This window comes from Podarcis cretensis (genome assembly GCF_951804945.1).
Source record: "Podarcis cretensis genome assembly, chromosome: 3".
In the NCBI taxonomy this organism is placed as follows: Eukaryota; Metazoa; Chordata; class Lepidosauria; order Squamata; family Lacertidae; genus Podarcis; species Podarcis cretensis.
In genome coordinates, this window is record NC_137172.1 from 125,950,969 (window position 1) to 125,978,320 (window position 27,352).

General features: G+C 43.5%; 1 protein-coding gene across 1 annotated transcript in view; it reads right to left on the reverse strand.

Moving 5' to 3' along the window:
• COL4A2 (collagen type IV alpha 2 chain) overlaps positions 1–27,352 on the reverse strand; it is a 213,213-nt gene that overhangs the window by 76,119 nt on the left and 109,742 nt on the right. The window contains exons 17-25 of the mRNA XM_079971032.1: positions 27,182–27,235; positions 22,380–22,446; positions 21,421–21,522; positions 18,992–19,147; positions 10,801–10,893; positions 6,835–6,998; positions 5,759–5,831; positions 5,555–5,661; positions 894–1,095 (exon numbers count right to left, since the gene is read on the reverse strand). Coding sequence (XP_079827158.1) covers positions 894–1,095; positions 5,555–5,661; positions 5,759–5,831; positions 6,835–6,998; positions 10,801–10,893; positions 18,992–19,147; positions 21,421–21,522; positions 22,380–22,446; positions 27,182–27,235 — 1,018 coding nt within the window. The remainder of the gene's footprint in view (positions 1–893; positions 1,096–5,554; positions 5,662–5,758; positions 5,832–6,834; positions 6,999–10,800; positions 10,894–18,991; positions 19,148–21,420; positions 21,523–22,379; positions 22,447–27,181; positions 27,236–27,352) is intronic.

Consider the following 27,352-nt stretch of genomic DNA (forward strand, 5'->3'; position numbering starts at 1 on the left):
CAATATCAGTGAGGTTGAGTCATTCACCCTCCCATTGGTTCAGGAAATATGCCTACGTGTAGGTATAACAGTCTCTAGGGCATTGCTTTCATTACGTCTTGCCTATGTCCTGTCCTGTTTGATGTCAGGGTCTGACTCTGAATCTGTGAAAGTCAGGGAAGAGGCTGTGGGTTTTATGCAGCAGTGTTAGCTAACATGGTGATAGTGTTAGAGGATCTCTCTGTGCATACGCATCTTTATTTCAAAGACCAGGAGAACAGTATATGGTAGATAGCAGTGTTTCGATTTGTCTAGTGTCTGGAGACAGTGAATACTTTGCTACTTTGAACTGTGTGGCAGAGGAGTTTCCCCCTTAACTGAGGATTCTGGAAGAAGCTGTTCTGCTGGGAGCAGGAAATCTCTAAGGCCTCTGCTGGGGTTCCATATACCCTGTGGATATATCACACTGGCTGAAGTACCAAATGACTTCTTCCACAAGTCACCAACAGAGCATGCAACCCTCAGTGTGGATGTGTCACGTGGCAGCCTGAGGAGATGTTTTATGGGAACAGTGACAGGAAGCACAAACCCTAAGTGCCTGAAGAGCACTTCTCCATAGGCCCTCACAATTTTTACCTGATTTATGAAGGGCGTTATTAAAAAGTAAATTGTTGCAAAACACATGAAAGAAAATGGTGTCTAAGAAATATACAAGCTATGTAGATTTTGAAGACATAACTCAACCAATGTTCTCAGAAGGCAGTAAGGAATTTGTGTAGCAGACCAAGTCTAATAGGTTTTCAGTGATGTACTCCTATGGCAATGAGGCAAGGGCAGGTGAGGCTGCCCACCTCAAGAATCCCCATATTTTATATGCGACACAATCACAGTTTCTGACTAGTGTTCATACATACCTATTTCAGCAGGAGCGCCTGGAGGTCCTGGGGAACCTTGGAAGCCAGGACTCCCAGGAACCCCAGGGTCACCCAGAGGGCCAGGATATCCCTTTGGGCCTGGCAAGCCAACACCTGGCAAGCCTTCTTCTCCGGGAAAACCCTTTGAGCCTAACGGACCAGGTTCACCAGGATCCCCTGGTTCACCTCGTACACCATCACCCTGCAAGGGAAGGAAACATACCTCAGCCTGCTTACAATGTATTAATCTATTTTAGCACTGAAATTTCATTTTTCACTTGCTCAGCAGCCTCACTAGCATTAAACAAGAATTCTGAACCAGAGGATATTTTGGCTTTCTTCAACCCAGTAATCACTGTAACAACCAGCAACAAGAGAGCCATAAGCATGAGCTTATGTTTTTAGATCATGCTACCTGATCTTCCAAAGAAAGATTTCTCATGCTTATCATGCTGGCGGCTTTGGTCAAGGTATCCTCCTAGAAAGTTATTGGCTGGAGATGATGGGAATTGTAGTCTGAGGTCCAGCGCTGAGGGCTTCTGGCGGTTCCCTCACTGCGAGAAGCGAAATTACAGGGAACCAGGCAGAGGGCCTTCTCGGTAATGGTGCCTGCCTTGTGGAATGCCCTCCCATCGAATGTCAAAAAAATAAACAACTATATGACATTTAGAAGACATCTGAAGGCAAAGTGATAAAGACAGTAAATTGAAGGAGTTAATTTTATTAGAAAGATGATTTTGGACAGCTGTTACAAGGTGACACAATGAATTTCAGTTAGGAGGGATTTGAAGACGTCAGTTAACAATGAAAGATAAATTAGGTTTTATGTGTCTACATTTTTGTTTAGTTTTTTTGTTTTTAGTACTGTAATGTGTGTTTTTTATATGTTATATTTGTTATAAATGTGGAAAATAAATAAAAAAGGGGGGGAAATAGAAGACATCTGAAGCCAGTCCTGTTTAGAGAAGTTTTTAATGGCTGATGTTTTAATGTATTTTTAACCATCTGTTGGAAGCCGCCCAGAGTGGCTGGGGAAAACCCAGCCAAATGGGTGGGGTAGAAATTATTATTATTATTATATTATTAGTCTGACACCATCAAGAGTGTTACAGGTTGCCCAACCTGTCAGTTTGTATTTCTTCATACAGAAAGTATTGATCTGATTTGTAGAGATCTTTCCTATTCTAATTAATTTAAGAGGGTTCTGGAAGCTTCTCTGTGTGACAGAAACAAGCAGAAAGTTCATGATGTTTGGGTTATTCCTTCAGAGAAGTTGAGTACAGCAGGCCTAAACTGGTTCTGTTATCTCTTCTTCAAGGTCATGCTGACTATAAAAGTAAGGCCAGGGTTTTGGTTTCTCTTTCTATCTCTTTTCCTTCTGGTGTTCTGTACATAGGATGCTTAGTGTTAAGATTTAGACATAAGTTATTGCAAGTTTAAGTGAAGTCTGAAGCAACTGGATTTCTTATGGACAGTGCCAATCCTGAATGTATTGGGTTTGTGATCATTATGCTCATTTGCCTTCAGTAGCAGTAAAGCTCTGCTCGATGAAATATAATTTTCTCTGGTCTATTTTTGGGGAATCCTGAAACATGTTTATGTTTTCATTCTGCTAACTATACATTGGAGTTCTGCTCTGGAACAATATTGAGTAGAATTCCATGACACAACCCTGAGCCTAATTCTAATCGGCCAGGTACTTGACACACAACACCCCTCCACTCCTCATATTTACAGTCCTGGTTGACGGCCTGATGACATGCTGGCTGTGGGTGTATTTCTCCTTAACTCAGAACAAAGCATATAAAGCATATGAAAACTAAATCACGGTGAGAATGTTAATTCATTATTTGGCATTATGCATGAGGAAATTAACAAGAGGTGGCTTTGAAACACAAAACTTGTCCTTGAACATATTTTTGCCCCACAGAGTTTAAAGCCACAAAGGGCCCTGCTGAATCAGACCCCAGTGCCATCTAGTTCAGCACCATGTTCTCTCAGATGGCTGTGTCAAACCCACATGGAGGGTGTGAGGGCAGGAGCACTCTCTCCAGTTGGGCTCCCCAGCAATTGGTATTAAGAGACCTCCCACTTCCACAGCTGCTACACAGCTATCATGACTAGCAGCCACTAATAGATGGGAAAAAACTAATCTATATCCTTCCCCCCCCCCACATCTTACATAATTGTACACACCTCGATCATGTCCTTCCTTGTGTGCTTTTTTCCTAAATTAAAAAGCTCCACATACCACCTTTCCTCATAGGGGAGTAGCTCAAGCCCCTTGATTATTTTGATGCCCTTTTCTGAACATCTACTTTCCATCCCTACTATATCTTTTTTCAGATGCAGCAATCAGAAGTGTACACAGTATTCCAAGATTTGTGTAGCAGCATTATAATATTGGTAGTTTTATTTTCAATCCCTTTCCTAATGATCTCTAAAATGGAATCCAACTTTTTTGCAGCTGCTGCACACAAGGCTGACATTTTTACTGAGCTATCCAGTAGCATCCCAAAGTCTTGTTCCAGGTCAATTACCATCAGTTTAGGACTCATAAATGTGAAATTATTTTTGTGCCTCATTTTACTGTTGCTTCTGTTAAATAGCACTTGCCATTTTAATGCCCACTTATCCCATCTGGAGACATTCTTTTGGCGCGCCACACAATCCTCTTTTTTTAATCACACTGAATAATTTGGTGCCACCAGCAAACCTGGCCATCTTACTGCTCATGCCTAACTCCAGATCATTTAGAAACAAGTTAAGGAGCAATGATCTTGTCAGGGTACTGCCATCGGAACAGGGTAGGGAAGCAGAGGGGCTTGGGTTACAGGGAACCTCTGAAAATCTTGTGAAGCAGTTCCTCTTCCTGTGGTGAGGAAAGCCACACCTCCAGTGGGAAAGAGGGGAAAGGACCAGAGGATGCTGCTGGGAGCCTCAGCACCGCTCGTGGCCAAGCTGGCCAGGAGGGAAGCACGCCCCTTCCATCACCCACCCTGCGCAGAGGTGCAAAATGCAAAGAAGGAAGAAAAAGGCTGGGGGTGATGAAGCTCTTACGTTGGGGGAGGTCCCGGAAACAACCACTCCCGGATTCTGCTAGCTATTGAGGCAGGCATGAACTTGTGGCTCTATACTGTAAATAGTTTTGCATCAAAATAAAACCTGTAAAAGACAGGTCGGAGTCCTGACTGGTTACTCACAAGCAACCACCATTGCCATCTGACAGATCTCAATGCAGATTATGCCTGGGGGACTCCACTTTCCATATCCCTCCACTAGGAGAACTGCCCATTTTTCAGTGTTTGCTTCCTGTTCTTTAAACATTTACTGGCTATCACATGGCTTCTAAGTTTACTCAGGAGTCTTTAGTGAGGCACTTTATCTAAAGCTTTTTGAAAGTCCAAGTACACAATGTTTACTAGAATACCTCTATCAATATATCTGCTGACACTCTCAAAGGCTCCACAAGGTTAAATAAAAAAAAATATTGAAGAATATCTGAAGAAGTGTGCATGCACATGAAAGCTTATTCCCAGAACAAATTTAGTTGATCTCTAAGGTGCTACTGGACTATTTATTTATTTATTTTGACTGTGTCAGACCAACATGGCTACTTACCTGAATCTACAAGGTTAGTTAGGCCTTACAAGCAAAGTTGTAGAATTCTGTGCCAATAGAGGTCATGATGGCTAACATTATATTTGAGTCTCAAAAACAACACTGAATATAAGACAGTGTTATGAGTAGGTTATTGGTTAAGATAGTCAGGTACAATTGGCCTCCTGTTGGAAACAGGATATGCTTTGTTTATTTCATATATTTTACACTGCTTGATTGAAGAAAAAAACCTCAAAAAAGATAAAACAATAAAACAATCCCTTAAAAAATTACAACTATAATTTAAAACATACAGAAAGTTAAAACTGCAGTAGAAGAGACTAAAATTAAAGCTCATTAAACTTTCCAAACACCTGGGTAGGCTGTCTAAAAAAATGCAGTGAAGGTGCCTGCCTAATATCAACAGGCAGGAAGTCCCAAGGTGTCGCTGCCGCAACACCGAACAATTGAGCTCTTACAGACTATTTGTGCACAGGACTGATTTTATGCTCTCATGAACAACATACTGAGTCTGAAGCACATTAATGTTTAGTATAGGAAGTACCTACTGCTATGCCAAGGATATGAGAGAAACCACCGTGTTACACCAGCACTACATAGATCTATTTTGACCATGTCTGAATATCAAATGGCCTTCAATGTGACCTATTAATATAGAGGAAACAGTGGCTCGTCAGATGTTGTTTATCCTTTATTTAAAATATTTCTTAAAAATTAAACAAATAAATATAACAATATACAGCAAGGTAAGAGGTAAGCTAAAACAAACCCGTAAAACGAAGGAGTAGAATAGGGAAAAATTTCAAAATACAACCTAAAATGCCTGGGCAAAGAGCATGGTGCCAAAAATATTGTAATGCCAGCACCAGGCATTTCTCTTTGGGGAGGGCATTCCAGAGTCACCACAGAAAGGACATTTGCAATGGTTAGCGATGATGAATGAGGAGTGTTAGACCAGCAAACAGCTGCAATTCATCCCTGAATTCAAAGAATTCTCTTCTTTGTCACATTGATAAGAAGAAGGTGAAGTGGTTACTTACCGGAAGCCCAGGTAGTCCTGGTAAACCATCTGTGCCGTCTCTTCCTGGCAAACCATCTTCTCCTTTATATCCAGGAATTCCTGGAATTCCTTGGTCTCCTTTAGCACCTAAGTGAAACACAACTCGTATAGGAAATATACTGCTGCTAAATGTGGTACGTTTGCAGAAATAAAAATAAATTGAAATGCAGAGCTATGGCCATACCTCTTGTGGTAACATATCGCAAATCTCCTTTTGGCCCTTGTTGTCCAGGTGGCCCAGGTACACCAGGCAATCCCTAATAGTCAAGATTATGAGAATTAAGTTAGTCATATTAGTAACATACAAAAGTGTAAGGGTAAACCCGTTTCCTCTTGCAAGAAAAAGGAATAACCCTTTTGACAAGATGCAGAGAAAATAGGTTTCAGAGTGAAAGGATGAAGAGGCAACATCAATTTCCTGTGTCTGTATGTGTGTGAGAGAAGTAATTGCTCTGTTGCAGGCAGACTATGTCACATAAAGTTGGTTTATAGTATGATCATATTTATGCTTAAAAGGTGAGGGGAATTAGGCAGAGTATGGAAAAAAAAATTTCACAAGGCTACAAATAAGTTTAGAAAGCAATGGTTAGCTTGGCCTAGGTTTAGTCCGAGTGTGTGTAAAAACGTAGAATACCCACACCTCTGTCCATACAAAAGCAAACAATATTCCAAAAACTGGCCTGAGCACTGAAAAAAGAATTATCACACACAAACAAACACACACACCAAAAGTATCCTCAGTAATTAAAAGAGATTAAAACAAAATAATTAAGAACTAATGCAAATTTCAAGCAAGGAGTGTTTGTGACTAAACATCAGAAATAACTTTCTGATGGTAAGGACCGTTTGACAGTGGAACCAACTACTTTGGAATGTGGTGTACTCTCCTTCCTTGGAGGCTGTTAAGCAGAGGCTGGATGGCCACCTGTCACAGATGCTTTAGTCATGCACAGCAGGAGCTTGGACTAGATGACCTTTGAGGCTCCTCCCAACTCTGTCATTCTGTCATTCCTTTCATGACTCATTAATATTGTACAAATGGGATCATCATATGTGTGTGCAAATGGACCCACGTGACAAGTTTGTGTTATGCTCCCAAAATGATGCTTGGACCCTTCCTAAATAAGTGAAATTGAGATTTTTTTTGTGGTACGATGGCATATATACCTAATCAAAATAAATCTACATTTGTTTAAATAAATTGCATAAGAAACATACTTAATGATATGGAAAAAAGGTGTTACAACATAAATGCCATACTTTTGAGCCAGGAAAGCCAGGCAGTCCATGTGGGCCTTGATCACCAGGGTCTCCTTTTCTCCCCACCGGCCCCATTGGACCTGGAAATCCTGGTGGACCAGGTTGCCCAGCAGGGCCTCTTTTTCGTTCGGTACTTTCAGCACATTTACAATCTCCTGGCTCTCCTGCAAAACAATATTCAGAGAAGGAGACCTAAGAATTGCCCTCTTGAAAGCATATTGTAGAAGCTAAGAGTGAGCAGCAGGGGTTAAAGCGCTCAAGCTCGGCTTCTTTGCCTTTGGTCCTCAGGGACCAGAGGGCTTCGTCAGTGTCTGGATTTACTATAATTTAAGGTTATTTTTTACCTTCTTTTTTGAAAAAAAAATGTGGTAATTTCTACCATGGGAACTTTGGTATCAATTAGTCTACACTTCCTTATGTTTTATCATTGCCTCAATAAATCACATTGCTGCATCCTATACTTCTTTACTGACAATGGTGACAACTTATAATTAAAAGCAAAAGCATTTCATTTCTTTTTTCTGTAACTTGTTTGCTTATATTAACATTCAATAAAAACAATGAAAAAAGAAGTCACTCTTGTTCCTGTAAATTACAAAAAATCTCTAAGATAATGTTTCCCTGTAAAAGAGGCAGAATTTACAGTGCATCCACCTTGATACATGCAAACCACTTCTCCAAGCACTGCAGTGATTACCCAGGAGTGGTTTTGCCTTCATTTGGTAACAGATCACTAGAAGCTTATTACAAAATGATATACGAGTTTGTTTTCTTCAATTATGGTTGTTGTTGATAAATAAGAACAACAACAAACCAATAATCCTAACTCCCACAACACATTTAAAAAGGCATTGGATGTCATCAGTCAAAGGCCTGGTTGAAGAGGAAAGTTTTTGCCTGATGGCCGGGGAGAGTATTCCACAAGCAGGGAGCAACTGCAGAAAAGGTCCGTTGCCACCCTCTGGGCCTCTAGCTTAAGCTTATTTGCGAATGTATAACTAAATAGGTAAAGGTAAAGGGACCCCTGACCACTAGGTCCAGTCGTGGATGACTCTGGGGTTGCAGCGCTCATCTCACTTTCTTGGCCAAGGGAGCCGGCGTACAGCTTCCGGGTCATGTGGACAGCATGACTAAGCCGCTTCTGGAGAACCAGAGCAATGCACAGAAACACCGTTTACCTTCCCGCCAGAGCAGTACCTATTTATCTACTTGCACTTTGACGTGCTTTCAAACTGCTAGGTTGGCAGGAGCAGGGACTGAGCAAGGGGATTCAATACTTTGAATCAAATCAGCTCTCAAGAGAAATGCCCCACATCCTTGAATGCTGTTAGATTGCAGAGTCTAAAAATTCAGCTCAGCTCTCTCTGTCTCCCTCTCAGGCCTCTATTGTTCTTCATTCAGAAGTAGCTTACCCCTTCCTTTGACTAGTGGGGTGGTGGTGGAATAGGAAATATTTCTCTTTTCCTTTTTCCAGCCTTCTTGGGCCATTTTACCCATAGTTCCCCTAATAAAATATGTTCTGGTAAGGTTGCCACCAACTATTAAGGGAATTATAACTGTCTTTCTGGCTCCATTAACTTTCTCCTGTCCAAACTCCTAATCCTACAACACTAATCTCCCTTCTTGAAGAAGTCTAGCTCTCCTGACTGTCTTTAAAATATAACAACAGATAATCAGAACATAGCAGAGTTTCCTGTATCAAAAAGCATCTTCTAACAATTGGTACCTGTCAGGGACTCAGCGGGAGCGCAGGGAGGAGAGGAGATGGAGAGCGAGGGGGAGCAATCCGAGGGCAGCGTAGGAGAATATGACAGCAGCCCGATAGATTCCATGAGCCTCTCCAGCGAATCGGAAGATTCACAGAAGGGGGCGCCGATGGGCAGGGCAAGGGGCGACCCAAGGGGGACACCCCAGAAGCAAGGGGCCAGCGGGGACTCCCAGAGCAGCAGTTGGAAATCAGGACCAGCTTCCCCACCAGAGCGCAGTGGGGGGGAGGAGTCCCAGGTGTCAGAGCCCACATATGCACCACCAGCGAGAGAAGATGAGTCAGGGTTGACCACGCCTCCATCGGAGAGCGAGTTAACGGTCAAGAGGAAAGTTGCAGGCTGGGCGCGCGCGCCAAGTTCAAAGGTACAGGCGAGCGGCACAGAAGGTAGCCCGGATAGGGAACCAGGTCCTAAAGCCCGCCGGAAGGAGGGGCAAGAATCGTCAGGGTCAGCGTCAGAGGAGTCCAGGAAGGATGAGACCCTAGCGGGCAGGAGGGCCCAGAGGAGAAAGGAACTTAGGAAGAGGTGGAGCAAGGCGAGAGTCTTAAACTGGTGTGGAAGGGGAGGAGACTCAGACGGGACTTCGCCGGTCTAAGGTCGAGACGTAGAGCTGCACGCTGCGGCTTTAAAATGGAAACTGAATCTCAATAAAGACTTTTGTACATAACTACAGCCTAGCGTTGGTCCTCTGTGAGCTGGGACCTGGAGGCAGCTCTGACAGTACCTATTGAAACAAATCCTAGGCTATTCACACATCTTTGTCAAGTCTGTAAGGCAAATTCACAATAACAACCCCATTCACAGGAATTTTATAGCAAAACCTTTAATGTTTATTCAGAATTATCCGATTCAATTAATGTTTATTCAGAATTATCCGATTCAATTTATGGGTGCATAAGGATAACAACTTTGACCTGCTATTTGAACATTTAGGGTTCTGACCAGATCCAGAACATGTTAACTTTGAAAACTTGTATCTGGAATCCCATGGCAAGTTGAATAGATCTCTATTTGTATGTTGGGGGGGAACTATTTTGGGGAGATGACAAGAAGTGAAGAAACATCTCTCCTCTTCTTCTTTTTCTTCTTTTACTACTAATAGTACTATTGAATTGGTTCAAATCTTTGTCCCACACAGGCAAATACTATTCAGGCTGCAAAAAAGTTTGTCTCCTGAAAATAAGGCAATCTAGAGATGGGATTGAGATTTCAGGGGTTTCTGGGTCCTGAATTATGAATTATTTCAGCATTACCCTTTACTTATTGTTAAAATTTATACCTCCCCCAATAAGGTCACATGGCAAATTACAAGCGGCATAAACAATTGGCATAAATACAGTCATTAGTCACAAACAGAGGGAGGTCTTCAACACAGCACTAAGCAGATTACTCCATCAGTGCAAGCATTTCTGCTGGCCTGATGAAACAACCTGCCCTCTCCTCCCCTTATGTGCTGTTCTGGGAGTTCTGTTGACCCCCAACCCCCAAGAAGAGTGGGGGGAAACCCCACTGGGCAGGGTTTGTTAACCGAATCTGACTATAAATAATCAACCCCCCTAAATAGTAAATCCAACGGCCTCACTCACAGTATTTCTCACATCTGAAAAACAGACGACAGTCGGTGCTGGAACCTGGAAGTAGATCCTGGAAATGGGGAGCACCCTGGAGATTCCTGGTCTGCGAGGAGACCCTTCCAAGAGCCCAAAGAGGAAATCCTCTTCAAGCTCTGGGGAGGGTCTCCTCGTGAGCAGAAGACCTCCCTGCTTAGCAGTTGATGTGTGAGGTAGCGCAGAAGCCACTGCTTTCTCACACGTCAGCTGTGCAAGCTACACTGTACCTCTGGCTTGAGCGGCTTCCTTGACAAGCTCCGCTGACATGCTGGGAAGAGGCTTCCCGACGTGGCTCAATGGAGCAGCAAAGCTGATTCAGGCGACTCCCCACCTTAGACATGTCCCTTTGGCTTCTGTGCAAGAGTCAGAAAGGCAGTCCAGCTCTGTGGACCAGCATAGCTGATGTGTAGAGAAGAAGGGTTTTTTAAAGAAAGGTTTTAAATGAGGAAGGCTGAGACAGGGATAGTACAAGACTCCTAATCAAGGAGAAAAGTTGTCTGGTCTCAGGATATTGTGCAAATTAAGCCTCTCCCTTTCATGACAATCCATAGCAGACAACACATGAAAGCACCAGTCCACATGTGCCTTACCTTTCAACCCCTTTTGCCCTCGTGGTCCTGGGTAACCTTGGTTTCCTGGAGGACCAGGAAACCCTGGAAGACCCTTCACTGCAACAGAAGTATCTGTAGAATGGGATCATTTATTTATTAGATTTTGCAAATGTAACAAGAAGGGAAATAAAGCAACATCATTAGGTCATTTTAACAATAAACAAAATCAATTAGTCCTGAATTAAATATGCAGTACGGGTCAATATAAGCAGTCCATATAATAGGTATCCAAACTAGATTGACTATTATAATATGTAGAAAGGGCGGTGAGATCACCAGACCACTGAGTAGTAGATGGTGAGTATTTACTCTCCCAGTCTCAAAGTCTCTTTGCAAACACAGGGCTTTGAGGAATCCACTTTTGTCCATTTGTTAAGTCTCCAAATCATATGAATATAATTTAGAAGTGTGTGGGCATCCACAGAAAGAAAAACACACAAAACACTCCGATATCATCATTATTATTATTTATTAATTTATATATCGCCTCAAAGAAGCATTATCAGCATTGCACCACCAGCATCTATCTGAAATGGCCTTCCTTTAAAGGCACTGTGGTGTTCAATATGTCTGGAATATCCATTTTTGTTTATTCAATCTCAATTTTAAATCTCAAGAAAAATTATGGGAGGGGGGAATATTGTCTCCGCATGCATAAGTGACATAGAGTGGGGAGCATCCCACTTTAAGAGGGAGGGCATGTGTGGAGGAGTGAGAGAGGGACACCCAGGACCGCTGCCCAGTCTGTCCTGAGCCTGCTTGCCTGCCTGCCTGAGGTGATTTGCCACCCAGGAATTGTTTACAACGAGGCCCTTTACCGTGCAGTTGGCGTTCATCTTTCTGATGGCGAAAATGTTTAGTTGGCCAATATTATCAAAGGCATAAAAGGTTGGTTGCAGGTGTGAGGGTATTGGCGCCGAGCTTTGGGTTTGTGTGACGTTCAGGCATTGGAATAGCAATGGGGGGGGGAGGGGAGGTGCGACCATCACCTGCCCCTCCCGTGCTCAAGGGTATTCCGTTAAAGGAATCCTGGGGTGTGGATCTCCTCCGAAGCCCAGGGAGGGGCTAGGGGCATGCCACAACTCTAGCGGGAACCCAGGGGATGCTTGAGTCGATCCACATCGGCAGGGCTCCCCCTACTGGTGGCTTACCCTTACCAGACTCCCTGCAAGGAGGGAAGGAGTCAGATATAGTCAGTTGATGCCAATGCCGCTCACAGATTCAGGTTAGATTTATTGCGGCCATTGGCCCATAACGAAAACAATACATCCAAATTTATCCATAAACAATACAATTTAAACAGTTCCAAGTTAAAACACCCATATAAAACCAATTTTACTTCAATTAAGTAAACACTATACACAATAAGCTCCCTCTATGTAAACCGCAATTCAAATCCATCAGATTTTGGGGGGTCTGCGTCTTGGTTCTGGCACTTATTAATGGTTCTTAAGTTTAGCTAAGCTGTCAGTCATACAGTGCTCCATTTCTCCTCTTTTGAAATAAAACATTAATCAGGTATCTAGCGACTGCAAGGGATCTACTTGTATCTTCGTCGTTTAATAGGTATATTATTTGGGCTTCCTGAGGTTCATCAGCAATTCTCGATAAATATGGGGCCAGAAACTTGGACCTTGAAGCCGAATGTAATGGACAACAGAAGATTATATGATATAACGATTCTATAGATCCACTTTTACAGTCGCAGAGGAGTGAGATCTGTCCGTTGGAAAGTCTGTTACTGTTGATGGGAAAACATTGAATCTAGCCTTTATAAAGGCATACCTATGCGTCACCACAGATAAGGTAGTTAAATAAGATGGAAGTTTCGTTGGTGGTGTTAAGCCAAGGTTTATCGGCGAACAAGTGCCACCACCTGTCGCAATATTAAATTGTAAATCCATCTCCTCTAATTTGTGAGTTATAATTCTCTTGGCAGAGGTTAAATCCAATTTTAATAGTTCAGATGGAGATAGTCCGAGGGACACAAGTTTCCCATGTATTATTTTTGCCCAGGGGCTAGGGAAGTCATCTCTCCAGAGACACTGTATCAAGTGGAGATTTGGAAGTTTATGCCATAATGCCAACCAGTAACAGAGGATGCATTTCCATAATGTGGTTTCTAAAGATGTAACATTTAGTTCCAGTCGTATAGTAGTATTGCTTACACACCTGGGTAATTTTAGCAACCTTCTTAGAAGCTGGTTTTGGATTACCTCCAAATGGGTTAGATTAACAAAGGACCCCCATAGGTGGCGCTGTGGGTAAAAGCCTCAGCGCCTAGGGCTTGCCAATCGAAAGGTCGGCGGTTCGAATCCCTGCGGCGGGGTGCGCTCCCGCTGCTCGGTCCCAGGGCCTGCCAACCTAGCAGTTCGAAAGCACCTCCGGGTGCAAGTAGATAAATAGGGACCGCTTACCAGCGGGAAGGTAAACGGCGTTTCCGTGTGCGGCTCTGGCTCGCCAGAGCAGCGATGTCACGCTGGCCACGTGACCCGGAAGTGTCTCCGGACAGCGCTGGCCCCTGGCCTCTTAAGTGAGATGGGCGCACAACCCCAGAGTCTGTCAAGACTGGCCCGTATGGGCAGGGGTACCTTTACCTTTACCTTTATGATATTGTTGCGATCACCTTTGCCTTGAAAACTTTTAACACTGATGGAATATGGAAAGCCCCATCTGAAAAGAAAAAACGCAGTAGCGCAAAGGAAAGGGCTTTAGCTCTATTTAATACATATGCAAGATGGACCTTCCAGCCCATGTTGTGTTGGAGAAGGACTCCCAAGTACTGAAATTTAAAGACTTGGTCAATAGCTTTTCCGTCTATTCTCCAATTATAGATTTTTCGACTCTTGGTGAAGATTAGGACTTTGGACTTAACATGATTAATTGTAAGAAAATTTGATTTGCAGTAAACATCGAAAATTTTTAATGCCCTCCTGAGGCCAACTCTTGAAAAGGATAAGATCACTGCGTTGTCTGCGTAGAGTAGAAGGGGGCAACAGTATTGGGCAAGATGGGGGGCGTGGATCGTTTCTTGAGAATCTATCAGAGGCGCCCTCATATCACTTATAAATAGATTAAAAAGGGTCGGAGCAAGGATACATCCTTGACGAACACCTCTATTGATAGTTACTGAATTTGAGAGGTCGCCGGCCGGAGTGATTCTCACCCTAGCGGCCGATCCGTCATGCAATTTAGTTATGAGCCACAGAAGTCTTTTATCTATTCCCCATCGGGCTAATTTCCCCCAAAGTAATCCTCTAGGGATGCTGTCAAAAGCGGCCTTTAAATCAATAAAGGCCGCACAAAGTTGGCCTCTATTTGGGGAGGAATATTTCTGGGCAAGGTTGTATAAAACTAAGACATGGTCAACCGCTGACTGATTCGGTCTAAAGCCAGCCTGTTCAGGCCCAATCAAGTTGTTCACTTCGGCCCACTTAGTAAGCTTAGTTAACAAGAACCGTGAATATATTTTCCCAATTAATGACAATAAGCTGATATTCCTGTAATTTCCCGGGTCATCTGTCGAGCCCTTTTTATGAATTGGAACAATAATCGCATCTTTCCATATTCTTGGTACCTCCCCACTGTTGTTTACAGCATCAAAAGTAGCGGCCAGGGTTTTCGCCCACCAGTCTGCATGAAGTTTTATAGCTTCCGCCGGGACTAGGTCAGGACCGGGGGCTTTTCCGCTTTTAAGATTAGAAATGAGTCCGTGGATTTCTTCCGGATCAGTGGGTGGCCAGAGAGGGAGACACCCACAGAATCCATCGACTGCATCAGCACCAAGGTCTGGTAAAGCAAAATAGTTCCTTAGAAAGGATTCCCAGACTGGGGCAGGAATAACTGTTAGGGGGTATCTTTTAGATTTCCTGTTAACCAAGAGCCAGAATTTTCGGGAATTACGGGTACTTGAGGCAGCTATAAGTGCTTGCCAGCGGTTCAGTTGCCATTCCTGTTTGGCCTTTTTTTGCACATATTTGTAAGCTGATTTTGCCTGATAGTACTCCTTGGGAAGCGTAGTCGCCCCTGAGGATTTGTAATCATTATAAATAGCACAGAGATGTTGTTTGGCTTGTTTGCAATTACGGTTAAACCACGGTGCACCTGTCTTGGAGTGGGCCCTATTTATCTGGTGGGTTGGAACAGTAAAGAATGACGTAAGGTCATTCGACAGATTGGCAAATAGATTAATAGTTTGATCGTGTGCATATGAGGTTTTGCCAAGGGCTGAATAGGTTTGTATAATCTCCTGCTGAAAAAATTCAGAATATTTTTGAGCCTGCGTTACAGACCACTTTATACCCTTCACTCGTAATGCCGTATTGGTACCCTCTACTGGGTTTTCTGCGTTAGTATCTAATTGAGTTGGATGACTGTGCTCGTCCCCATGCCATTCTAGGTCAAACGTAGCAGCAAGTGGGAGGTGGTCACTGAACTGAATATTGCCAATCTTAAAAGAGAGAGCTTTCGAAATCAGGTCACTCAAGGCTAAAAGGTAATCTAGTACACTGTTTGATTTTATGCCTAGGTGGGTATACTCCCCCGGTATATCAGGAGGGCAGCAACCATTCAGAGGTACTAGGTTTAAGCGAATAGCCATTTGGTAAAGAAGTACTCCAGCTTCGTTTACTTTAGAGTCTTTTGAGGCTCTCGCTAAGGCATGTCTCAAATCATAATTGTCGAGGCATGGAGTAGTCCACCATTTAGCTTTAGTTAAATTGACCCAATTTGCTGCTATACGTGCGTTAAAGTCACCACCAATTAGGGATTGGCTATTGGGATATTTGACTCTACATGATACTAAATGATCTTCTAATATTTCCCATCTATCATGCAGTTCAAGGGACGAACCCCCTGGCGGGAGGTAGACATTGGAAATTAGCAGTGATACTTTCCCCCCCAACATCAACCCAGATAAAGCATAAGGGGGAGCAGTCAAAACTAATGAAAATTTGAAATGCAACTTCAGTGAGATACCAATAACTAGACCATCTTTCGGCCGTCCTCCTTTCTGGGAGGGGCAAGCTGGAAGGGATAGTAGGTCGAATCCGTTTATGACAATTTCACCCTCCTCCCAAGTTTCTTGCAATAGAATGATATGCAACGAGTTGATATACGACTGGAATTCTGGATCACATTTTTTCCTACACCAGCCAGCGATGTTCCAACAGAGGATCGATATTGGTGGTTTTCTGGGTTGTCCGGTTAACCGTCATTTAAATTCTTGTGGGGGGCTCTTAAGCGGCAAGGACGCTCCCTTAAAGAAGTCCGTTATTTTCCTTTGCTGGGAGTTGTCGTCCTGGTGTGGTGAGTCTTTTGCTCTGGTGTGCGCCGGTTGTGGTGAGTCTTTTGCTTTGGTGCGAGCCGGTTGTGGCACGATCAAATTGCGAGGGCCAGAATTTGGGGGGGCAGAAGAGAGTTAGCATCCTGGTGAGTAGAGATAATATTTGGCGTTTTTAGCTGTCGGGCCCAACTAGGCTCTGAAGAGGCTCCTGCCAAGACTGCTGGAGCCGTCCTCTGTGGGGATCTAGCCGATCCACTTGTGATCATTTGATTTATGTGTCCTGCTGGGTCTTCAGTCCACTCTGTGGTGACTCTCGACACTGTGGTGTCTTCCTCAGATAATTGTTGGATTTTTGGTGGAGAAGCCTGACTTGAAGTGGCCACTACCGTCTCAGGACGTGGATGGTCTTCGATGTATGTTGATTCCAAGTCCGGCATGGAGGGGTGAAGGGACAACGATTTATCCAGGGGGGTGTTATCCTGAGTTCCATTCTTTGATCGGTTAATCACAGAGGGAACAGATAAGTCTATTAAAAGCAAGGATGAGTTACCAGCGTGAAGGGGAGGAGAAGAGTCTACCTCCAGCAGTGAGACCTTCCCATCCACTGCAGAAGGCACCTTATATGCTGGGTATTGGGGAGTTGTTGTTTCCACCTCCATGGGGCATGGCACCGCTAAATTAGAGTGGGTATCATTCGTAGGAACTCTGTTGCAGGCGATACTTAGGAGCTGAAGTTTAAGTAAATCCAGCCTATTTATAATTTCTTGTTGTTCCATTGCTGGTAACTCTCCAAAGGAGGCGATAAGCTCTCTTTCCTCCTGGGGTGTCAAAGAGTTACTGGCACACTCGTAGTGTTTCGTTGTAGGAGTGGAGGTACTATGAGACTGGCCCAGACATGGGGTGTACAGCTCAGCCCTCTTTTGTGGTTCAGGGCGGGAAGGTTGTACCGTCTCCTTGATTAATCCCTCCGATAGGAGGGGTCTAATTATGGAACCCATGAAAACTCTCATTGGAAAAATACCAAGATTATTCAAGAAAACTTTTTGCTTAATAATAAGAGGGAATTTTTGCAGAGTGGAAAGCCAGCATCACTCTCTGATATCTGTTCTGGCGGACTAAGGGAAGCACAGCACAAAGATCTATTTGTGATGTCTCAAGTTTTAGAAGCCATCTGAGGTGCTCTTTAGTCCCATGTAACGTTGTCCAACTTAGGTCCCTTTCCCGGAAGGTTAGGGAAATCTTCCTTGGATGTAGAGTCAGGGATTGGCGATTCAGTGCGGGGTTGAGATTGTATTTGCAGTTCTTCATACGATCAGTGTTTGGTGGAGCTTTCTGCTGGCGTACTGGAACATCTACTGCCCCATCTTGGGCTGTCTGTGCCGGCTGGTCATCCAGTTTTTGCTGAAGGCTATGCAGCTGAGAGGATAGGCCGTCAATTCTCTTAAATATACAGTTTAGAGTTCTAATTATTAGATGGAGTTGCTCGCATCCTGAGCAGTCCGATTCGGCTACCAACTCCTCCTTCGGATAGGGACCACCCCCATTTGTGTTACCATTAGCGTTTCCAATTTGTAACGTCTCAGGGGCCTCATCTTCTGATGTTGTTTCAGGGGCAGTTAGAGGATCGAAACGATTTTGAGTTGCTATTGAGTAGGTACATTCCTCGGGGCCTCTCCCTCCTTTAGGTGAACCCTTCCTTAATTGCTTAGGCCTCGGAGAGGGTAATGCCTCGTCAGAGTCTCTTGGGCATTTTCCATGGCCCATAACTCAATTTTGCAGGAGAACCGTCGTGGGCACTGTGCTGGGGAGCTCATTAAATCCTTTAGTCTTCCTCACAAGCATACTACCACTCCCAGGAGAGTGGTGCCATAAAGTTACTCACAGTAAGGCAGCCAGTTCAAGCCTCTTCCTTCCCCTCTTCCTTGTTCCTAGGATTTTCGAAACAGCCCGGTTCCAGCAGTCGGGCAAGCTTCACTTCGCAATATGCAGTAAACTAAAAGCTAAAGGAAAGAGCTGGTCGACAGGGCAGAGGATTTATTCCCAGTAGAACCTTTCACTTATCTCTCCCAGTTAGGGAGGCGGCGGCAGCCGTGGCGGCGAGTCCGGGGCGTCGGAGCAACCCAGATAAAAAGAGAACAAAGATAACGCAAGTGGCGGGATATTAAAAGACAGCCAGCACAGCCAGTAGATCATTAAAACTCACGGATAAAAACAAGGGAGGATAAAAACCGCTTAAAACCACTTAAAACTTTGATAAGGATAAGCGAAATTACTTGGTAACTACCTTCGCCGCCATCTTGGACCTCCCTCTCCCCGCTCACATTCTGTAACCAATAAAGTTGTGGCCTAAATTTTGCCCATTAACATTAACCTAAAATTCTGTGTCCGTATGTCTTTATTCTCATGGGGTGGCTTGGGGCTTTGACATGCAACAGTCCATGCAACCAGTACAAAACAGAAAAGTCTTGTTCCTTCACACTGAGAGACAGTGTGGTGTAGTGGTTAAGAGTGGTAGTCTCGTAATCTGGTGAACCGGGTTCACATCTCCGCTCCTCCACATGCAGCTGCTGGGTGACCTTGGGCTAGTCACACTTCTCTGAAGTCTCTCAGCCCCACTCACCTCACAGAGTGTTTGTTGTGGGGGAGGAGGGGAAAGGAGATTGTTAGCTGCTTTGAGACTCCTTCGGGTAGTGGTAAAGCGGGGTATCAAATCCAAATCCAAACTCCTCTGCTTTAGGATTCATTACCAAGTGGAAAATTTAAAATTCTCACTGGTCTTTCAAATAGTTTCAAAATGCTTAAATAGGAAATTTCCCAGAATATTATTGTCAGCACTATCATGTAACTTTTTAATGTTAATTACTTTAAAAAGTTCTGGGTTCCTACCTGGACTTCCTGGAGGGCCAGGGACACCTGGTGATCCTTGTAATCCAGGATTACCATCTAATCCTGGAGGACCTGGATAAACAGCTGCAAAACCTGGATCGCCAGTCAGGCCTTTGGGGCCCATTTCTCCAGGCAAACCTCTTCCCACAGAGTTATCTGAAATGAGAAAAGCAGGTAGGTATGCATTATTTTAAGAATGCTCTAGATAAAAAAAATGATATCATATGTCAAGGCAGCAGGGATACACACAATTATGTACTTTAAATACCTGTCAACACCCAGACACTAAATCTTTGATCAGAATAGTAATAAGAATGGAATAGGTAAACTAGGGTTTTCATTTACTCACAAAGGAAAGAGAGGCGAAATGACTTGACCAAAGCCAAACTGCAAACAACAACTCAGTAACCCTAAAGTCAGTCCACTGCTCTCTCCAATGCCTCTGGGTTATATTTCTTTACCATGCAACTGCTACACAATCTTTTACAAAGATTAGCACTTAGCACTGTATTAGCACTTCAGAGATAACATAATGTCCATTGTCAGAACAAAATAAAAAAATTCCTTCCAGTAGCACCTTAAAGAGCAAGTAGCACCTTAAAGACCTTTCAAGTAGCACCTTAAAGACCTTTCCAGTAGCACCTTAAAGACCTTTCGTGCATGCACACGAAAGCTCATACCAAGAACTAACTTAGTTGGTCTTTAAGGTGCTACTGGAAGGATTTTTTTTATTTTGTTCTGACTATGGCAGACCAAGGGACGCAGGTGGCGCTGTGGGTTAAAGCCTCAGCGCCTAGGGCTTGCCGATCGAAAGGTCGGCGGTTCGAATCCCTGCGGCGGGGTGCGCTCCCGCTGCTCGGTCCCAGCGCCTGCCAACCTAGCAGTTCGAAAGCACCTCCGGGTGCAAGTAGATAAATAGGGACCGCTTACCAGCGGGAAGGTAAACGGTGTTTCCGTGTGCGGCTCTGGCTCTGGCTCTGGCCAGAGCAGCGATGTCACGCTGGCCACGTGACCCGGAAGTGTCTCCGGACAGCGCTGGCCCCTGGCCTCTTAAGTGAGATGGGCGCACAACCCCAGAGTCTGTCAAGACTGGCCCGTACGGGCAGGGGTACCTTTACCTTTACCTTTATGGCAGACCAACACGGCTACCTATCTATAATGTCCATTGGTCCTAGCTATAATTCAGCTGAAGCATTGTCTATTAACTAATAGTAAGCACCTCTTTTTTAAAAAAAGAAAGTATAGATTGTGAATAATGGTAGAATCATAGTTCTGAAAAGAACCAAAAGTCCAGATCCATTCCTAATGGGTACAGTGAGGTTAATTCCTATAAAAACAGAACGCAAAAGTGTTTTTCATTATTTTTCTAAGTTAATCACTGCCCGAGCTGATATGAAGTCACGCATGTCCAGCTTCCACTAGGCTGCGATCTATCCAATACAAAAAAACTGGCAGTGATTTACCACACTCTCCCATTGTCATTCTTCAATGTAAATATATTATATTTGGCTGGGGAAACCCAGCCAGATGGGCAGGGTATAAATAATAAATTATGATGATGGTGAAAAAAATAACAAATTATTACTCCCACACCAGCCCCCTCCCAGGGCCCTTGGCGCACATGGGAAGCCAGCACGCTCCGAAATGTCCAATTCCTCCTTTACCAAACGAAGAGCTGGGGGGGGGGCAGCAGATTACTTTCGATTAAACACAGCTAGGCTGGAGCTGGAAAGGTGAGGAAAGTTCTGCATCCACACACAACTAGAGGGCATTTTCTTTCCATGGGAACCAGCGGGTGGGGGGAGGGGGATTAGGGATGTAATTGTCTCTCTCAAACGCTGCCCTTCACGTGGTTCCCTGGAGTCCACACACCTCCCTGCCCTGGGGCTTGGCTTGCAGGGGCTGGCTGGGTGCCTCTGCAGCGCTGCAGCCTGTGCAGAGCCTGTGCGCCTCATCTTTGCCTCCCTGCCCCGGGACTGCAGCTTGTAGGGGGCAGAGGCAGGCACTTCTCGCCTTTCAGGGCCAGTCACCTGACTGGCCATTGGGGAAAGCCTGCAGCTGGATGCTTGAGATGGCCAGCGCCAGCCTGAGCACTTGCTGCAGCAGCCTGGCTATATGTAGCCTCGGCTGCCCATGCGGAGTTGCTCCAGTTGTGGCTAAGCATGTGCTGAGGGCACCTGGCGACCATGAGAGAGGGCGGTGGGCGGAGGCGTGCTGAGGCCTTGGTCACGATCAACAAAAATCCATTGCACAATTGATGCGTTGGACATATCTGCTGTAGATGATTCAAGCTGCATAACTGTTTGCTGCGATTCAGATAAGAGCAACAAATATGAGAATGAAATAAAAATAATGTAAATGTGAATGTGAAAAAAGTGAATTTACTATTCCCAAGTCAATATTGGAGTAAGAAAGTGGCTGTAAATTACCATCTGATGATCCTTGTGGACCAGCACTTCCAGGACTGCCTTGCTCGCCCCGGTCACCCTCGGGCCCAGGAGCACCAGGGAGTCCCCAGTCACCTCTTGCACCTGAAAATATCCACAAAGTACAGATTGGATTTCAGGCTTAAGGACACAGATATAGAGATTTATCATGTCTCCCAAATGGGCATTTAGCCACTACCCATTTTTGCTTGCATACTACACATTCTCAGAGCACAACACCCTCACAACCATAACCCAGCTGGATCAAGGTCCATGAAGAGGAATTCATTAAGTTTCTGTAGCCCATACTGTAACCCGCTTTCTCCATCTCCTGCCAGTCCCCCAAATCTAATGTTACTGAGTCCTCTCCACACCTTGGGAAATGCTGGTTTCCCCGTTGTGGCATGGACTGTGACAAGTGGGGAGGATATGGGTACACAGCTCTGTGCCCACATTGAGTTATTAAACTCACCCGCAATAAGCTCCATTTTCTGGATTTGGACCGTTCAGTTACTTTTCGTCATGGTTTGGCTTAGTATGCCATCCTTGTATATGTAAGAACCAGGAAAGTTTATTCTGGCCACTGCACTAATAACCCTAGCAAGTACTTCATACTGCCACACAATATACTCTAATAGGGATGTTGCCTTCTTAAACCAAAGCAATGCACATGCCTCCCAAGCAGTGGACATTGAGGAAGGTTAGTTGCCCCATGAGGAGTCAGCCATGTCACAACTCCCACCCCACTTTACTGCATGAAAATAGTAGGCTGCATCAAACATATTCAGCTGCACTAAAAGAAGGGGTTTGTGACTGTACTCAATGGCATGGAGTGCCAGCACCTCTTTTTTTTCACATCAATTACAACCATTTTGTGCTGGCACCTGTGGAATTTTTATCAAGATACGACTACTATCACCTCATTTTTTAAAAAAATCAGAAGAAGGATTGAAAAGCAATACCTTTTATTAGTTTGGGATATGGTGCATAACCTGGTGGTCCTTGAGCACCTTTGTCTCCTGGCTCTCCCTGTGTAAATGCAAATTCAGTTCACTGGTTTTATTTGTGGTTGCATGTAAAATACTTTCCTTATTCTGAACAAATAAAATAAATACCAACATCCTCCCTCATGTCACAGGAATATGTCTAAGATTGCCTCTCATTCCCCACAAATTTCTGTAATTTCTCTTTGTCATCTTTCTGCACATGATCCATGTGAGTTAGAATGTCTGTACCGAAGTAAATTATTGCTAAAATAAATATATTTTAGGAGTGTCATCTCCTCTGGAGTGAGCAACACACTGAAACCTCCTATCTTCATTAAAGATGGATGCTGTGTTTCTTTTTTCTTTTCTTTTTATTCTTGTAAAAGGTAAAAATAACATTTACTCACTTGGAATACTTGTTGAAGAGTAACAAATACAGCAGCTTTTTTCAGGCAGGCTTAAAATGGTAATTCAGTTAAAAAGACATACTTAAGTCTAACATAAAATGGAGTCTGAATTTGGAGCTCAGACACAGCAGGTGTTTTCACATTGCTGGTAGAGTGGAAGAAGAATGGCAAGGGCAGGAGGTAGGAGGGTGAGGTCTGCGACAGGGGAGAGACTGGGCTGGAACCATCAAGGAAGGCCTCTGCCTGACCCCACAACCCCAAACATTTTTTGAAATGTTAATATATTCTTATCTTGAAGTTTTCTCATTTGTATTGTTCGTATTTGAATTTGTGGTTTACTTAGAGGCTTTTGGGGGGCAAAATAAATAAAGAGTAATGTAACATAAAAAGTTCCAATTTCATCAAGCTGCGCTGTCTTGGGCACCACTTGCTCCACCCTGGGATGGACTCTGCTGGTAAGGAAAGCAGTCGGCACCAGGGTACAAACGTATCTTCCACAGCACACAGGGCAGTTCATGGACCTCTCACAGGCATAGTTCATACATAAAACTTAAACCATGCTTTTTTCAACCACTGTTTATTAAACCATGATTTAGCGTTATTTGTGAACCTAGCCCAGCATCTTAACTATGCTTTATTAACTATGGTTAAGAGTTGCTTTCAAGTTAATGTTTGCAGTTGGTTTGGACATTTACCACTGGATTATGTGTGACCCTGGACCTTCTCCTTAAGCAGCTGTCAATACCCAGAAGCTACAGAGAGAAGAGCAGCAAAACATTCAGCTACATTCCAGGCTCAGCAGCTCTCACTGGTGTTTAAGTGATTGTCGGCCAGTGAAAGACTATTTAATTCAACCACTAAAGGAGGTTTCCAATGAAATTATGGAGGGGAAAAAAGCGCCAGAGTCATGGCAAGAAGCTTATATCACACTTATACCGAAAACTGAGACTGAGAAGACACAACTTAAGAACTACTGCCCCATATCCCTGCTTAATGTGGATTACAAAATTTTTGCAGATATTTTGGCTAAAAGATTGAAAAAAGTATTAGCTGAAATGATACATAAAGATCAGGCTGGCTTTCTCCCTGGTAGACACTTATCTGATAACATGAGGAATGTAATTAACATTTTGGAAAAGTTACAAGTGAATATTAATACAGAAGCAGTTTTGATATTTGTGGATGCGGAGAAAGCCTTTGACAATATTTCTTGGAGTTTTATGAAGAAAAACCTTCAGGGGATGGGAGTAGGACAAAATTTTGATAACGGTATAGGTGCGATTTATTCTGAGCAAAAGGCCAAACTGATAGTTAATAATGTGGTGACAGAAGAGTTTAGGATTGAGAAAGGGACACGACAAGGCTGCCCAATTTCCCCATTGCTTTTTATTTCGGTCCTGGAAGTTTTGCTAAACATGATAAGAAGGGACCATTTGATACAGGGTATTCAGGTCGGAGTTAAACATTATAAACTTAAAGCTTTTGCAGATGACCTTGTATTGACATTACAGGAGCCAATAGCTAGCACTAAGAGGGCCCTAGAATTAATCTAGGAATTTGGCTAAGTGGCAGGATTTAAATTAAATAAGTAAAAAACTAAGGTTTTGGAGAAAAATTTGACGCCGATTGAGAGAGAAAGGTTTCAGAAGGAGACAGATCTAACATTGGTAAAGAAGGTAAAATACCTGGGGGTGAATATGACTTCTAAGAATGTTAATCTATTTAAAGATAACTATGAGAAATGTTAAGAGACGCAGGTGGCGCTGTGGGTTAAAGCCTTAGCGCCTAGGACTTGCCGATCGAAAGGTCGGCAGTTCGAATCCCTGCGGCGGGGTGCGCTCCCACTGCTCGGTCCCAGCCAACCTAGCAGTTCGAAAGCACCTCCGGGTGCAAGTAGATAAATAGGGACCGCTTACCAGCGGGAAGGTAAACGGCGTTTCCGTGTGCGGCTCTGGCTCGCCAGAGCAGCGATGTCACGCTGGCCACGTGACCCGGAAGTGTCTCCGGACAGCGCTGGCCCCTGGCCTCTTAAGTGAGATGGGCGCACAACCCCAGAGTCTGTCAAGACTGGCCCGTACGGGCAGGGGTACCTTTACCTTTACCTTATGAGAAATGTTGGTCAGAAGTGAAAAAAGATCTAGAAATTTGGTCGAACTTGAAGCTTTCCTTGCTAGGTCGAATTGCTGTCATTAAGATGAATGTATTGCCGAGAATATTATTTTTGTTTCAATCTTTGCAAATTATAGACAAGATGGATTGTTTCAAGAGGTGGCAAAGAGATATCTCTAGATTTGTCTGGCAGGGCAAAAAGCCGAGAATAAAATTTAAGATACTTACGGATGCTAAAGATAGAGGGGGGTTTGCCCTGCCAGATTTGAAACTTTATTATGAATCAGCAGCCTTTTGCTGGTTGAAGGAATGGCTACTTCTTGAGAACACAGACATTTTAGATCTTGAAGGTTATGACAATGTATTCGGGTGGCATGCATATCTGTGGTATGGCAAGGTCAAAGTACATAAAGCCTTTAAAAACCATATTGTCAGGAAAGCATTGTTAAATGTATGGTCGAGATATAAAGATTTTTTGGAAAGTAAAACCCCAAGGTGGCTCTCACCCATGGAAGCGAAAGCTTTGAAAAAACTTAATATGGAGACTAAATGGCCAAAATATTGGGAAATTTTGGAACAGGAAGGTGACAAATTGAAATTGCAGAGTTATGAGAAACTTAAAGATAAGGTGCGAGACTGGTTACATTATTTTCAAATAAGAGGCCTACAACCAGGATAAAAAAGTGGGTTTCCAGGGGGAAAAATCAAAGTTAGAGACAGAATTGTTAGAACCCAATGCTAAGATATTATCAAGAATGTATAATTTGCTGTTGAAATGGAACACTGAGGAAGAAACTGCAAAACCAGCTATGATAAAATGGGCACAAGATATAGGATATAACATCATGTTTGCTGACTGGGAGAAGTTGTGGACCACCGGGATTAAATTTACGGCATGTAATGCCCTAAGAGAGAATATTATGAAAATGATGTACAGGTGGTACATGACCCCAGTCAAGCTTGCAAAAATATATCGTTTTCCCGATACATTTCCCAACAAATGTTGGAAATGTAAAGAAACAGAAGGTACATTCTTTCACCTTTGGTGGGCGTGCCCAAGGATTAAGGCTTTCTGGGAGATGATATATAATGAACTAAAAAAGATACTTAAGTACACTTTCCCTAAGAAACCAGAGGCCTTTCTCCTGGGCTTAGTCGGCCAATTGGTGCTTAAGAAGGACAGGAATTTTTTTATGTATGCAACAGCAGCAGCAAGAATACTCATCGCAAAGCATTGGAAGACACAAGATCTACCCACTCTGGAAGAATGGCAGATGCAAGTAATAGAATATATGGAAATGGCGGAAATGACTGGCAGAATCCGAGACCAGGGAGAAGAGTTGGTGGAAGAAGATTGGAAGAAATTTAAAATTTATTTACAGAAATATTGTAAAATTTTTGAAAGATAATGGCATTGAAATGAACTGAAGGGGTTCTAGCAACGAGGTTAAAAATAGGATTGGATGGATAATTAGACAAATAAATTGTATATGAATTTGCTGAATTAATTTGTAACAGGGATACAAAAGAGGGAGATGAGAGGAAGTCAAGAAAATAAGTGAATCAAAGATGAGAAGCAAAAAGAGGGATGTTTGTGTTTTTTCTCTTTTTTCTTAAAATGTGTTGTTGTTTTTCTTTTTCTTTTTTTCTTTTTTATGTATTTTATAATTTTGTACTTATTCTTGTTTTTTCTTATGTTTGTTGTCTTTTCTAAAATTTAATAAAATATTTATTAAAAAAAAAAAGTGATTGTCGGCTAGATGCCTGAGCTTTAACTATCACTTACAGCTAACATTGACTGTATGAACCAACCCACTGACATCCCTCCAGCTTGTTCTTGGTCAGGTCTCTCCTTCCATGGACACTCAGGCCAACCCCCTCCATTGCAGTAGACATGTGGGCTGCATCTTCCTTCCTGCCTGGAATGTCCAGGTTTAGTTTTATTTGCCATACTGGGATTGTCTGGCTTACCCAAGCCCCACTCTTCTATCTGCGCTTGGGTGCTATGCAGTTGTTGTACCTCTTGCCTGGGTCCCATGACTGGCCAGGCTCTCTTGTGCTTTCCTATGGGGTCTGGAGTATAGTGAAGGAATGAAGGAGTGCACAGGTGATCCCCTACAAGGTGTTTCTCACCTTCACCAGGCCACAACACTTGGGATTATTGACCAATGAAGCACAGAATTTGAAAAGAGCCCTTCTATACAACTTGCTCTATCCCTGGAATTAATATTGTGCAAGCAACATATTAGAATAACAAGCTACCTTAGTTCCTTTTTGACCAGGTATGCCAGGGAAGCCTTCAGGTCCTGGGAAACCCTGAAATACAGTTCAAAACAATTGAAAGTACTTTCATGATTTTATCAAAACTCCATAGACAATCTTTCATGCTTCCCCTCTCACCTAAATTCACTCTCTAAACTCTCTCTCCCCCCC